The sequence below is a fragment of the Phyllopteryx taeniolatus genome, chromosome 9, assembly GCF_024500385.1.
Source record: "Phyllopteryx taeniolatus isolate TA_2022b chromosome 9, UOR_Ptae_1.2, whole genome shotgun sequence".
Lineage (NCBI taxonomy): Eukaryota > Metazoa > Chordata > Actinopteri > Syngnathiformes > Syngnathidae > Phyllopteryx > Phyllopteryx taeniolatus.
The window spans coordinates 29,600,887-29,615,780 of NC_084510.1; the positions used below are offsets into that span (position 1 = coordinate 29,600,887).

Genomic DNA, 14,894 nt, shown 5'->3' on the forward strand with positions numbered 1-14,894 from the left:
ACGAAACGAGCGAGCGCGGAGGCAAAAAGTAGGACAAACACAGAGCGTCACATCAACTCAAAGGAGCCGCGTGTTTGGAAACATCAGCAGCAGCGCGCGGGAGGCGTGGATACGCTCGTCAGGTGTTTGCACTGAAGTCCCCCCGAGGAAGCCCGTCTTTCAGGCCCGCCGCTTTCGCGTCTCCCAGGTGACGCTTTCATTCATATTAATCCGCCAGATTTCACCCCCGTGGCTGCGCCGTGTCTCGGGCGCTTACTTATTCATGTCGGTCCCCCGCCTTGCGCGAGGAGTAGGGGCAACTTGAACGAGATGAGAATATCATTGTGTATGAGGAAGGGGGGGCGTTATCAGTTTAGACGGCGGGCCGGGTATTTGGTTATCTGGTTCTTTCGCGGGGACTTACCCGCGATTAGAAATCATCAATACTATACGAAAACGCAATAGACACAAATGTGCCACTAACAGATTAAATCAGAATCAATATTTATCTAATAAGATAAAAACAATGAAATCCAAAAAACATCATCCTCACCGGAGATGCTGATTATGCTGACGTTATTTGACAAATTCAAAATGTAATCGGTTAAATAACCAATCCCATTGCTAATCGACCAGCACTACTGATTCTGAAGGCCCTGGGCAGATTTGATTGAGAGACGGCAACACACACAGGCTGAAGTCTTATTGGACAAAAATCTAAGATCCACATACACATGCTAGAACTGCAACCAAGAAAACGTCTATGAAATGAAGAGAATAGATGAGAATGTTGGGAGTATATTATTACAATCTCATGGAACAAATATTAGAATTTAGGTTTTAAATGTAGTGACACCACTGGTCTTATCTGATGTTCTACTAATACCCACACAAAGACACTCGTGTCAAAATGTGGCGTGTAAGATTTTTCGTGCATATGACGACTCTGCATCATTTGCACAATTGCCGTGGCGTCGGCATTTGCACATTACTGGTACTCTACATCGCTCAATGAACATATTTGGACAATAAAGATGATCGGGGTTCTGATATCAAATTTGTTAGGCGGGCCTCTCTGCCTAATTTCGGGGCAACATTTTTGACATCCTGAAAACTGTGATCTGAACGGAGTCGCACTCGTTGGGTGTCATTTTTAACCGCTCCTAAAATCCTCAAAGAACACGAGAAGAGCCGTGAGTGACGGATTTTCTTTCCCGCTGCAAACGTGTTGGATGATTTTGTGGCTTTTCAAAGACGTGATAGTCTTTCATTTACAAGCAAGCACATCTGCTTTCTCAGAAAAGAAAAAAAAGAAAAGAAAATAAGCGAGCATTTTTCAAGCCAACGAGGGGAGTCACGAGCGAAGGTGAAACAGCGCAGTTATTTACTGGTGTTGAGCAGCGTGGAGCGCGTGGAGACGTTTATCTCCTGCAGCAGCTCCAGCGTCTCGGTGTGAAAGAGACGGATGGACGAGCCCTCTGAGAACGCCATCCACACGCCGCCGCCGGCGCGTGCCACGTGTGCCACGCTCACCATCGGGTCGGGGTGGACCTCCAGTTTCTGCAAACACACAAAACAGCTGTTATAGGAAGATACACACGTCGGGCCAAAGTATTCGGAACGCCCACACCGGCCGGGCTCATGAGATCCAACTCAATAGAATGATAAGTTATTGTTAATTATAACCAACAGAAAGGTATTTTATCCCGCAATGTCCGTGAGTCGTTTGGTAGCGATCAGACAAAGTCTCTAAGATCAGGACCCCCAGAAATTCCCAAATTGACCCGGATATCGCTGTTTCAAACCAAAACGGAAGTCTTCCTGTGACTTTCCGGGAAGAGCTTGTTGAGACTTTTTTTGGGTGGGTCTACTCACCAAAGACCAATTTCATGATGCTAGGTGAAAATCCCCAGGACAAGATTGGAAATGTCGAAAACGAATCTAAAATGGCCGATTCAAACCAACGTGGCTGACTTCCTGTGTCTTTCTGGATTAGCTTCTTTAGGCTTTTTTTTGTCGGTTTACTTCCTGATTTTCGTGCTGCTAGATGAAAATGGCTTCTGGGACTGACTTAAAAAAAACATTTTTTTTTTTAATATTAAGGATAATTTTGTCTTTAAAGGACCTCAGGAAATGCCCTAATTGAACCACGGAATGGCTGCTTGGACCAAAAACTTCCTGCGTCTGTTCAAGTATGGCTTTTTGAGACTTTTTTTGTGGGGCTACTAATTATAGCCATGCCTACCAAATGTCATGTTGCTAGATAAAAAATTCTGCTGTACCCAAATCAAAAAAGAAAAAAAAAAAGAATGTCTAAGATACAGTTGTTTTTAAAGGAGCCCGAAAAATGCCCAAATTGATGGACTTCCTGTGACTTTCTGGGAAGAGCTTCTTGGTACTTTTTTTTTTTTTTTTTTGATTTACATGCCAACCAAATTTCATGTTGCTAGATGAAAACCGCTTTGGGGACAGCATTAAAAAAAATAATAATAATTAAAATCACATGAATAAGTTTGTCTTTTAATGACCTGTGGAAATGCTCAAATGAACCGCGTAATGGCTGCTTCAAACCAAAATGGCAGAATTTCTGCAACGGCTTCCTGAGATGTTTTTTTTTTGCAGGTCTACTCATGCTCTTGCCTCCCCATTGTGCAATATACACTCTACACTATACAGGATACTAAACACTCTCTGCTATATACTGCATACCGGCGGCGTGCTTTTGTGTCACTTCCCCATCTTCTATCGGTCTCGGGGCGCTCGTGTTTAATGAGCAGCTCGAAAACAAACACAATTAGCCTTATCGTGACAACGCAAGCAGCCCTCGCGGTCGGCGGCGCGACAAGGAAGCTGTGGGGCGTCATCTCACCGCTCGCATCGTTGTCAGCGCGACGGCCGCGCAATTAAGGAGGCGAAACGGAGAGAGCGAAGATGAGAACGCCGACATCACGTGCGCGCCGAGCCGACAGGGATTAGCACCTGTTTGGGCGCCCTTGCCGGCGGGCGCTTCTTTGTTTGAAACGCTAGCTTTGATGTGTTTTCTCTTCTAATTGGCTCCTCGGCAGTGGGCGGCGGCTCGGGCTGCCAACGCGCGGGCGGCTCAAGAGCAAGCGATCCAGAAAACCTTGATGTGCGCTAAACGAGAGCCTTGCAGATGGAGAAAACGCCTGATGGTGACTTGAATGTGGAGAGATTAGCTGTCGAAAGCATTATATGGACGAGGTAGTATTATAAATATACTAATATATATATATATATATAAAATATTGGGAGACGTTGCTATTCCACATACAGGAAACGAAATGTGAAAAAGAAACTTTGGTAGGCACGTCTATCATGAAAAGGTCTCAAGAAGTGAAGGATTTCTAGGCATTTACAGCTGTCCAAAATGAAATTGTCCTGGGAATTAAAAAAAAAAACAAATAAAACAAATTAAAAAAAAAACAAAAAAAAAAATACAAAATATAAATAATAATAATAATTCAGCCCCAGAAGCTACTCTCATGTAGCAACATGAAATTTGGTAGACATGTCCATTAAGAGTAGACCCACGAAAATGTCTCAAGAACCTAATGCCTGAAAAGACACAGGAAGCCTGCAATTGTGGTTTAAAGCGGATATCTTTGACTCAGATTAGGCAATCCAGCAGGATTTGTTTTTGGGTTTTTTTTTCCAATTCAGCCCCAGAAACCAAGCGACCATTATAGGCTCATTTTGGTGAGTTACGGGGGGTTTCGTCAAAGACAAAGTCGTCCTTCAAATCTTGGCCGATTAATTCCGAATTCGAGACACATATAGTCGACAAAAGGGCGATGTTAAATTGCGAAAGATTGGAGAATGTGCCGTAGCGTGTGAGCATGGTCTACAACGTTTGATGAGTCCCAATAAAACTTGAAACTCTTAAATAACTTAGATGTGCCTAAATACACCGAAAAACTTGAGTACACCCAAACAAATAGCGCGGACATAAGCTGGTAGATTTCATCCGTATCATGTGCGGTATCATGAACTACTTTCCCTCCGCTGGAAAGTCCTGACCAGTGAGACAGACGGGTATGAATAGACGTCCACGTTTGTGTAGCTTCAAGTGAGAAGCATTCACTTGGCTGAAACTCTTGGCGGGTTTGGGGGGGGAGTGCTTTTCAAAGGATCTAGCGCCAAGGTCTGTCCTGTTTCACAAGAGACGAGTACAGACACAGTCAAGGTTGAAACATCTCAAGGGAGACAATCCCAGGTGACTTTGGGCCAGAGGCGGCGTACACCCTAGACTGGTTGCCAAGACAACCCCAGACCAGAATTTCTCCTGTATCCAAATGGTCATAAGCTCCTACATAAACATAAGAATTTACAGCTTGTTCTAATGAGATTTGATACAAATGTTATTAAAAGCATTTTTGGATTACTCTTGGGAGCCGTTTTAAAACTGCAAACTTTCCTTTTATATTGTAACTTTCCAAGTTAAGTTTAAATTGCTGCTCAACAGTATTGCCCTGATTGTGTCAATTATTGACATTGACAGGAACGTTACCGATGCATCATCGAATAAATTATTTGCTCCAAAAATGATTTTGCACAAACATAAACAGAAAAACACAACAAGAACAACACATTAGATATAAATGATTCCATTTTTTTTTTTTTTTTTTTTTTTTTTTTTTATAGCTGTATCAGCCCGTAGATGATTGACACAGCGGACTTCATATTTTCTGCCCATGGTCAAAGGTCTTCAATGGATTCAGTGTTAAATTCAAACCGGCCGTTTTTAGCCCCGCTCGGCAAATCCTGCCGCAGGTTTGAGATAATAAACCCAATTTGATCCAAGGCAACTTGTTATGACAGCTCAATATCATAACAGAGGACAAATAAAGTGTCTGACGGAAATTCAAGCAAAGGGTTTAAATCTTGATTTCAGTCAACAACAAATTTATTATTACACAAACTGTGTGACTACATTACAACTAGATGACACATAATCCACATGACTTCCAAAGTCATCCCGATGCTCTCGGCGCTTATGACAGGCTATCTACATCCTTATGACTGATGATTTATTCATGCCTGGCAATCCTCACTCAATTTGTGTGCAGCTTTGTCAGCAATATACTTGACTGTATAGCCACTTGTACGCCTGGTGCACGCACAAAGATGAGCGTACATTGCCGCCGATCCCTTCCGAGGCTTGGTGGATAAGTGGCGACAAAACGAGACGTCCGGCAATGTCGACGTGCTACGTCCGTATGTGGAGGTGGGAAAAATCAAAATGCTTCGCACCAGTGATCCTCTGAGGCACATCGAGTGATACGTTTGACCGCACCGTGTCAAATCAGCCCTCGCGAGGGCGCATTAGTGGGGAAGACGAGGTTAGCTCAGCAGTAACCCAATGGTGACCCGGTACACTTTGCGGCAAAAGGAGAGTGGTCAGCTCGCGTCATTAAGCCCTCACCTCTGGAGGGTGGGAACTAAAGGAGACATTGCTAACCGACCTGATGAGGACCGGTTGGAAAAAAAGCACATTTTGCGCCAAAAAACGTCCTCAGTCTTGAGATTTTATTGCATCCAGCACAGATTCAAACAGCCTGTGCTGGATGCAGAGAAGCAGCCGTGGTGTCTGTAAACATCGAGCTGATAGGACTTTCCACAAAGAGATTTCATTGTACACCCAGTGCCAGGTGTAACGAAGCAGCCCCAAACGTATCCAACATTGTATATTCACAGAATATCGCAAACACGCGTAAAACGACAAGATATTTGCAGCAACGAGACGGAAACGACTCGGCCGGCGGTGAATCAATTACCCGAGTGCTGAGGCTGCACATGTCAACCACCGTGACAAAGTTCCCGCTGCTCGCCCACACCGAATCGTCCAGAACCAAGAGGGTCCGCACCGGATCTGAACCCAAGTTTACGCTTCTGCGGGAATCCGGATCCCAGAGATCATCTGCGAAATAAAAAAAAAAAGGTGCAATTAGTAAATATGAAATTATAGGACCTTACATATGATTCCAACCGTATCTGTTATGTGATGCTGGTTAACTTATAATTTGTTGTGACAATGTCAAATGAATTCCTGGCTCGCGGAAAAAAAACGTGAGTAATCGACACCCACCCTCCCTAAAAATGTTGAAAATATACGACAAACGATGACCCCAAAACACTTTAATATGATTTCAAACTCATCTTCCAATATTACCCTTAAAAAAATGTAATGGCTTCCAAATGATCTGATTTGGAAAAATATGCGCCAGATATGCAGCAAAGCAAAATCCCAATGAAATAGAACTAAAATAAGAGAAAGCGACTTGCCATTTGACAACGACCATGTAGCGGAGAGGGAACAGTAAACGCCGCGGGTCATTTCACGTTATTCCCATTAGCATTAGTTTTAAAATGTATTTGTGTATGTACAGGATACAAGTTAGCAGATGAACGAGGTATTGAGTTTCATATCTGTGACCCGGTGTCCCGTGATTTCATGCTAAACTGCATTTTGTTCGGAATGACACACTGCCCTTTTAACTTTGTGTAAGAAAGCATGTAAAATGGGGAAATAGTGCATTTTCAGTTTGATCCCCGTCTTCACCGCCACCTCTCCCGTTTTGCTTGGCCGGAGTGCGACGGGAGCAGACCTTTTTCTATTTTGAGAATTAATCTGAAGGTGCTGCTTTCGCGGCTGCCACCGAGGCGCCAGATGATAAATTGAATTACATCGGCATTTCCTTTCCTGCGCATTAATGAAGTCAAATTAGAGAGTGGGCCGCACCCGGCCATTTAATTAACATTTTGAGTTGTTTATTTCTACCTTTCATTGCATTACAATGTCTTTTGACTCCAGCGGGTTAATTGCTTGGCATGATGGAAAGGTCATTTTCACCAGCTTTTGAAAAATCCATTCATAGAAGTGAAACCCGCTATGCCGCAAGTAGCGAAGTCGTCAGAGAGCACAAGCAAGCCTCCTCTGTGTTTCACAGTAGCGACGGTGTTCTTTTCTTCGGCTATTTCATTCTTGCGTCCGTAAATAAACTGCCATAAACAGACTTCATTGTATCGTGCACAGATTCAAAAATCCCTGTAGCGGATGTACTTGTAGCAACGGAGGCCCAGCGCATAACCAAAGCTCCTCCGTGCTTGACAGTAGCCACAGTGTTCATTTTTAGCTGTGTAAACATCGAGCTGATGTGACACCACGTTGCAATGCCTTTTGACTGCGGTTAATTGCTTGGCGCGATGTAAAGGTCATCTGGCCCACTCACGGACGTGATTGACAGACATGGAAGTGGCGTGCTGCGTGCGCTCAAACTCTCGAGAGCTCTACAAACAACGGCGACCGTGAATCTTTAACATATGCGGCAAGCGCCACCTGAGTCTTCTGTCTTGCCTTTTGATACACAAAACCGCTAATATACCTTCCTCCATGTAATTAATCATCTTTTTTTGGGGGGGGATGGGAGGGCAGTAGGGGCCTGTTTGACGCAACATCACATTCAAGCATAAAGGAGAGGTTTTTTTTTGGGGGGGGGGGCACAGAGGCACTGCTGGGAGGGTGTCATGCCTCACCGCACCTGACATGTTGTTTGTTGCATGCTGTTGTTTTCACACTGACAAGAGCAACGCAAGGGGAAATGGGATCCGCCATTGACTTAGTGAAATGCGAGCGAGCGAAGTCAGTCGGAAGTCAGTGTTAGCACAAAACCTTCAGGCTTCTGCTAGAAAGCAAATGGTGGGGGGGGGGAATGACAAGAATAGACCTCTAGAACATCAGGAATTTATTTGCGGTTAATCAGAGGAACTTTAAATGGAGGCAATTCTGTGCCGACTCCCATTCAACTTGAGTTTGAACGTTAACCAATATTGAAAACAGTCGATATTGGTTGAGTCACAAAAGCAGACAAAATGGAACGGCATGAACACAGTCTTCACATTTTAACATCTATTGTCATATAAATGTATTTTACATGACACTCAGGAATGTACACGCAATAGTGTTGCCAAGACAACCTTTTACATATTCCAAAGCAATTGGGTGCTATCGTATTCTTATCGTTACGGAGGCGCGGAAGAAGCTTACCGGCGTTTTTCTTTCCGTAAACCGTCAAGCTTCCGTCGCGCAGACCGGCGAACAGGAAGCAAGGCGAGTGTTTCAGGCACAGGACGGGGCAGCCCTGGGGGTTGCTGAGGGTCAAGAGGCACTGAGCCGCGGTGTCCACGCTGCCGTAGACCAGAATTCTGACGAAGGACAAGACCAACGTTCGGATAATGAGGAAACAGTGTGAAGAAAAAAGCTGTGCTGTGTGCGGTGATTGTAATGTGCATTGCCGCCACCTACAGGACCGGAGTGGAACAGCATCTCTGGACACGAGGATTTTTCTTCCTTGGTAGAAGTCTGTGAAACTCGGCAGTTAATTTTCCTTATCAAAAATTATCGCGTCCGGTCGAATATGTGATGTCGGCGACAGCAGCTCCTGTGTGAGTGTGCTCATTTTATTTGTTTTATTTATTATTATATTACAGCATTATTATTATTCTATATTAATGATCGTCTGAAAAGTGCACGATTAAAGGATGTGGGAGCAGTAAAACAAACAAACAAAAAAAGTCTTTTTATATTCCAGATGGGTCAGGATTCTGGAACGTCTCTCCCGTGATAAACGGAGGTTGACTTGAATGTTTAAGTGTCTTTTATCATCTCACCGTCCGTCATCTAATCCGACACAGATGCTGGCGCCGTTCCCCGACGGGACCTTGTGAACGCCGGCCTCCGCCTCCTCGGTGGGAGAAGCTTCCGGCACGTATTCCAGACAGCGGACGGCGGCGTCCACTTGCAGGCTCTTCACGGCCCTCGGCACGGGCCGGTTGAGGGAGAATATCTCGATCTGGCCCTGAGAGGCTTCGTCCCCGCCGGCAGCCACCTGCGGGGGGAGAAAGGAGCCCGGCTGAGAACGATCTCCTTTTAAGATTCTCCGGTGGCAAGGAAATAAGATGGAAACACACAAAACGCCAAGGCGGAGCTGAAAACTGTGAGCGACGTGATGAATAGACAGAGTTCGTGACCCTGATACACGACTCGCAAAGAGCCTGAAATATTGAACTTGGTGTTGAAATTTCAAGACGACTCTAAAATGCACGACAGGCTTTACAGTCGAGCCTCGCCGATTAATTGGGTCAATGAGAGCGTGTCACCGATAAAATCAACATCGGTTCCTGTTTAACCAGAAACACGCTGTTATGTACATCCAAGAGAGCATTCCAGTTTTAGAGAGCATTTTACAGTCTTTTAAAGTTGAGTACATCAACTTTGTGAGATAATCAAACTAATTAATTCTCATGTCCACTATTATCTAATAGAAGACTGTGATGCACCTTACGGCTTTACAGTCCTTATGTTAATAATGTTATGAACTAAAGTTCCTTATGTTAATTTAGTAGTGTTCTGCTTCTTTGCCTTGAGTCATATTTTGGGTAATATAAGAATTTGAGTTCATCTACAATATATATCATACGTGTATCAATGTTCTTACTTCATTATACTGCATTGGCCGATATATCAAGTTATCAGACAAGTTATCCGATAGGTCTTTAACCCCCAAAATCGGTATCGACCCCAAAAATCCCACATCGGTCGGAATAATCCACAGAAAAACCAATGGAACCACGAGAATTAGTAATACATTGTGAACATTTTTAGCTCCGAGTCACATGCCTTTCTGCGATTATTCTTTCCAATTTCACTGCGGAAAAACATGTGTTTCACCGTATTTTCGCTATAATAGTTAGTATTTCACTATTTCTTTGAATGTGAGCCTTGAGAAATCCAGTTGCTAGGCACCTTTATGCAGCTTGTTCCAGTGTGCGTTTAACCCATCACATTGAATAATACAAAAAAAAAAAAAAAAACACACAGAACTACAAATAATCCAGTCCCAAAAAAAAAAGTTATGCTCAATCACGCACGGGCACAAACGTGTCGATGTTTAAAATATATTTCACTGCTCTAATGGAAATTGTGTGAGTTTGATTGAACATCCCTCGCCTGTCAGCAGTTGAAAGAAGGAGAAATATCAAATGAATTACCCTTTCCGAGTTTGTCATTTGTAGCCGCTGCTCAGATTGAATCTTAAACACGTTACCATAGAATCGAAAATAATCGAGAACAAAGACATTTCCCGGCAGGTCTGCGGTCTTTTTCATCGTGGGAGAAAAAAAAGTCGAAGCGAGTTCGGGAAAGGATCAGTGTTGCTGAGCAAGTTCAGAGGGTCAAGAAACAATTGATTGCAGGAGTTCATGAACTTTTTTCCCAACCACTTATGCTAATATTTGAGAGTTTCATGGTCACATTGACGTTGGTATTAGATACGATGTAGGGTACACAGTAAAGTCCAATTAAATAAAGCTGAGAATGTGATGGGTGGGGAACTCGCACACCTGCTTTTGTGCTACAACACAAAATGGCCGACTCTCTGTGACTTCCGAGCATCGGTCCTTGAGACTTTTTTGTCAGTCCTGTTACGATCGATGCCTCATGCCGATCGGTGAAACTGGGGTCAGGGGCTAATTGTTTTCTAACATTCCAGGGGGCGCTACTGAGTGAATTTAGGGCAGGTGTGGGCAAACTATGGCCCGCGGGTGTCTGTGGCCCACTTGCCTTCTAAAAGCCGGCCCACCGAATATTTACATGATCAAGAGTCCTGTAATATTTGTCGCATTTAATGTAGCTGTCCCCCCCCCCAAAAAAAATTGGTTAATTAAACCATCTTGATTCTTATCAATTTATTTATATATACGTTAAAATTTTAGAAATGCATTTAACATTTTATCATTTTATTTATTAACTAATTGGTTGCTAAATTAAAATGTGATTATTTGAACATAATGAAGTAAAAGAGGAGCAGAAATTATTTCATTAATTTCACCTTTTCAACAACAGTTTTGCCATTCCCCCCCCCCCCCCCCCCCACTAAAATTGGTTAGTTAAAATGTATTTATTAATTTATCTAGTTAAATGATGTGTTAATGGAGATACGAGAAATAATAAATAAAAAATAATAGTAAAAACTGTTTGAGATGTTGAAAAGCTTTTTAAAAATGTTTCATAATTAAAATTATTATAATTTTTTTTGGGGTATTTTTTTTTCTTACCTTATCTGGCCTGTCAGTGTGTTTTAAACAAGAAATGTGGCCTTCGAGCACAAGTTTGATGTGATTATCAGATCCCTACAATTCAATTCAATTCCAACTGTCATGGTAAATGTATGATTTTCTGGCGGGATATTATACACTGGAATTTTGCATTTCATTTTTTTATGCGAGCGCTGGCCTATGCAAAGACCATACAAAAACATTTCACAATTTCCAGGTAAATTATTCCATTTGGAGGGAGAATTAAACTTGAACGATTTCTTAGCAATGATTACAATTTATCCTCAATGTAGCTTTTTTTCTATATTATTCATAAGAGTGTGAATATTGATGCTGGATGAAAAAAAAACTGTGTGGAATGTGACTGATGATAAATGGTGGAAAAGGGAATCAAGAACTGGTAATTAAAGTCAATGCATTTATGAATAAGCTGTAACAATGCAACTTGTCTTCTTACAAAAAAAAAAGTGGGTATGAATCGCTTATCATACATGATAAAATGATGAGTTGCAAAAGTCAAGCGACTCAACCAAGAGTAAATCTGCAGTCGCGTGTAAATTCAAGTTAAGAGAAAGGTCGGTAATGCGTGCAATGAGATGAACAACATCCGGATAGTCGAGGACTGGAAAAATGTGTTCACTTTTTCAACGGAGCATTTTCTAATGTTTGTAAACAAAAGGCACCGGCGTACTTCTGGGTGGCAGAAAAGTGATTGACTACTGCTGAGCTCAACTGAAATGATGATAAAAACTTGTGTTTGGGGTTGTGCTGCCAGATATCCGCCAAGAGGCTTACGTGTTTTTCCATTTCCTTCCCAAAAATGTGAAATTAATCTAGCAGAACCTGTGGGTGACGAGGATAAATCGAGTTGTACAGAGAGAGAAGATGGCAAGACTGCCGGGGGCGTAGTCGCCACTTTTAAAGGGACACACTGAAAACCGAAGCGCCGTCATCGGGTTTGCGGAAGACACTTTCCCACCGCTACGAAGAAAACGTCACCTAATTAGCCAGTCCCTCGACGATCATGTTAACTATGTGTACATTTTCACCACCTCTATTTTTTATTTCACTAACCTGTTGAAATATAGATATCTCTCCGAAGCAATTTCCCTCATGAAACATCACCTTTGTTTGTATTGTTTAGCCAACAAACACACATTGTATGCAGTTAATACACTGAAACCACGGACCTGACGACCTGGAAAAAAATGGATGCTACGTCGTCTAGCAACTTTCTTACGCATATGTACATACATACAGTATTTGAGCTGTGAAAATATATTTGCTTAAAGCCTCCAATGGCGGGAATATATCCCACCGGTTCCATGCAGTAACAACGAGGCGCTCTAAAGCGGCACGTCAGTCTGAAGACCCAAGCTGGCTGTCAAATTGGACTTGATTTAAAAATTTAAAAAAATCCCTTTCCCTGCGTGATGTTTGCATACTCGCGGCTGACAACGAGGCGCTCTAAAGTGGGCACGCCAGCTGACTATCTGAAGGGATGATGGAATTTCAGGGTGTCGGCATAGCTAGCTAGCTAACTGCACATCAAAACAGCGCTGAATAATCGCTGATGCGAACGAGGCATTTACAGAAAAGCTGTTAAAGGCTAAATTTCCACAATTTAGTATAACATAGTTGTCAGTCTTTACGTTTTCAGCAATTACCTTCAAACGTACAGTACAACGTATTTAGAAACACATTTCTGAATTCACTTTCCATGGTCTCATGAGCTCATGGCACCTGGAAGGCCTACACGTGACGACGTCGAGGTGAAAATGCCCGTATCGCTTCATTTAGCTCTTCTGTGCAACACCTCAACGGAGGTTGGCACAAAAAGCACTTCTCGCCGCGGGGAAAACGCGGAGATTTGTTCCCCCGCCTAAATCACGTCATGTGATGGTGACATGAGCTAAATATAGTCTTTAGCTCCTCTCCTCCATGCTCACCCTTATTTGCATGCAATCATTTGTTTGATTTGTATCGGGGCGCCGGATCTGGACAGGAGTGATGCTGTGGGCTCTGGAGGATGAGCCAGAACAAATAATGGCTTGTTCAACAGGCTGAGAAGAAGATAGCGAGGACTTATCTCGGTGCGAGGGGCTTGGAGCAAAAGATGCTTTCAAGTGGCGCCTCTCCACCTACACGCTTCCCGCCAGCCCGCCTGGCAATTCACACGCTCACGTTTTCCCCCCTCGTGACAGCCGGCGCTGCGTTCCTGGCAAAGCGCTCGGCACCCATTTAGGGAAACTAGCGATGTGGAGTCACGATCTGGATCGAGTCCCGCTCGCCGCTCAGGGGGCGACGGCGACTTCCCAAATGCTTTGCCTTTGCCAGCTTTAATTAGATTGCTTTGGGAGCGCGGGGGACGACGGAGGCGCGTCGCGTTCGAGTGTGTCCGCCGCGTTAGCGAGCCAGAGACGAGGGTCACCAGTTGTTGTCTGAAGCTTTTCAGCCTCGCCAGCGCACTTCAACACACACAAATGGAAATAAGAAAGGAAATCCGATAAATTAAAACCCCGATATTTGCAGAGGATTAGGACGCCTATTAAAAAAGGCTTGCAATTGCCTGTAGGTGTGACAAGATGGCAGCAAATCACTTTTTTTTCTTTCTTCTTTTTAATAGACAAGGCAACGGCCTGACTCAACGAAGCGCCTCCCCATACCTCAACATAGTTGCTTAGTACCAAGATGCCACCAGACGACACCAAAGTAATATTTTTGCTATATTTACAACTGCTACTTGTTACAAATTTACCACAAATAGTGAGCTTAATAATATTATAATAAAACAGAAAAGTTTTATTGTTAAAATAAATGTACAAACTTTTTTTTATGTTGCCATTATGTGGTGTGGTGAGTAGAAGTTTTGCGGACAATAATGAATTTATTCAATTTTAGAAAGAAAACAAATATGAAATGTGAAACAGTAAAGTGCTTTAAATACTTTCCATGTATATTTTTCTAACATTTGGGGATTTTTTTTTTTTTTTTAAAGATGCATAATTCTCATAATAATTTTCATCTGTAATAGCACTGTTGGGTATGACGACCAGAAAAAAGAAATGGCTTAGATGGACAGTGTGAAAGGGGCTACGAGATTGTTACGACCATTTTTAGCTATTCTAAGAGGAGTTGAAGATGATGATGACGAAGGTGACTTCACCTATTTCCATCTCACACTTTGATATATATTTTCCAATGTTTTTGGGTGTTTTCCAATGACATCTGGAAAGTATTTCTCCAAATTTTATGTTACAGCCTTATTCAAAAATTGACTAAATTATTCTTCTCCAAATTTTACACACATCCCGAAATGACAACATTTAAAAAAATTTTTTTTTTTGCAAATGTATTTAAAAACAGAAAAGTAAGAAAAAGTGAAGCAGCGTGAAGCTTTGTTTTTGTTTGCACTGTAATCGTGATATGTAATTCCCGCAAACCTCCTGAATCAGGAAAAAGCAGGTTTCGATAGCCGGAGTGAAAGACTAAGCAGAATAAGCTTGTTTGGCACACATAAAAAAAAAAAAATGATTGGGCACATTTTACATGCGCAATATGCATGCTACTGAACCCACAAATGCACATTCCTTACAAACGGGGCATTATTTAAAAGCAAAATAGGCAGACTTCCCAAAGGAAAGCACTTTCAGCCATTCAGAGGCCATAAATAAAAGCAAGGACAACCGTCTTGGTTATGCGTTCCGACGCTTCTGTCCCTTAGTGCGGCGCGAGATTAGATGTATGCTAAAGAGTCGCGGCGTTCAAGGCCGGAGGCTGCC

General features: G+C 42.8%; 1 protein-coding gene across 7 annotated transcripts in view; it reads right to left on the reverse strand.

Annotated features, from left to right (window-relative positions):
- arhgef10la (Rho guanine nucleotide exchange factor (GEF) 10-like a) overlaps nt 1-14,894 on the reverse strand; it is a 104,672-nt gene that overhangs the window by 5,010 nt on the left and 84,768 nt on the right. For all 7 annotated transcript variants that reach the window (XM_061785278.1, XM_061785280.1, XM_061785283.1 and 4 more), the window contains 4 exons: nt 8,668-8,885; nt 8,045-8,202; nt 5,775-5,917; nt 1,368-1,539 (listed from right to left, as the gene is read on the reverse strand). In XM_061785278.1, the coding sequence (XP_061641262.1) occupies nt 1,368-1,539; nt 5,775-5,917; nt 8,045-8,202; nt 8,668-8,885 (691 nt within the window). The remainder of the gene's footprint in view (nt 1-1,367; nt 1,540-5,774; nt 5,918-8,044; nt 8,203-8,667; nt 8,886-14,894) is intronic.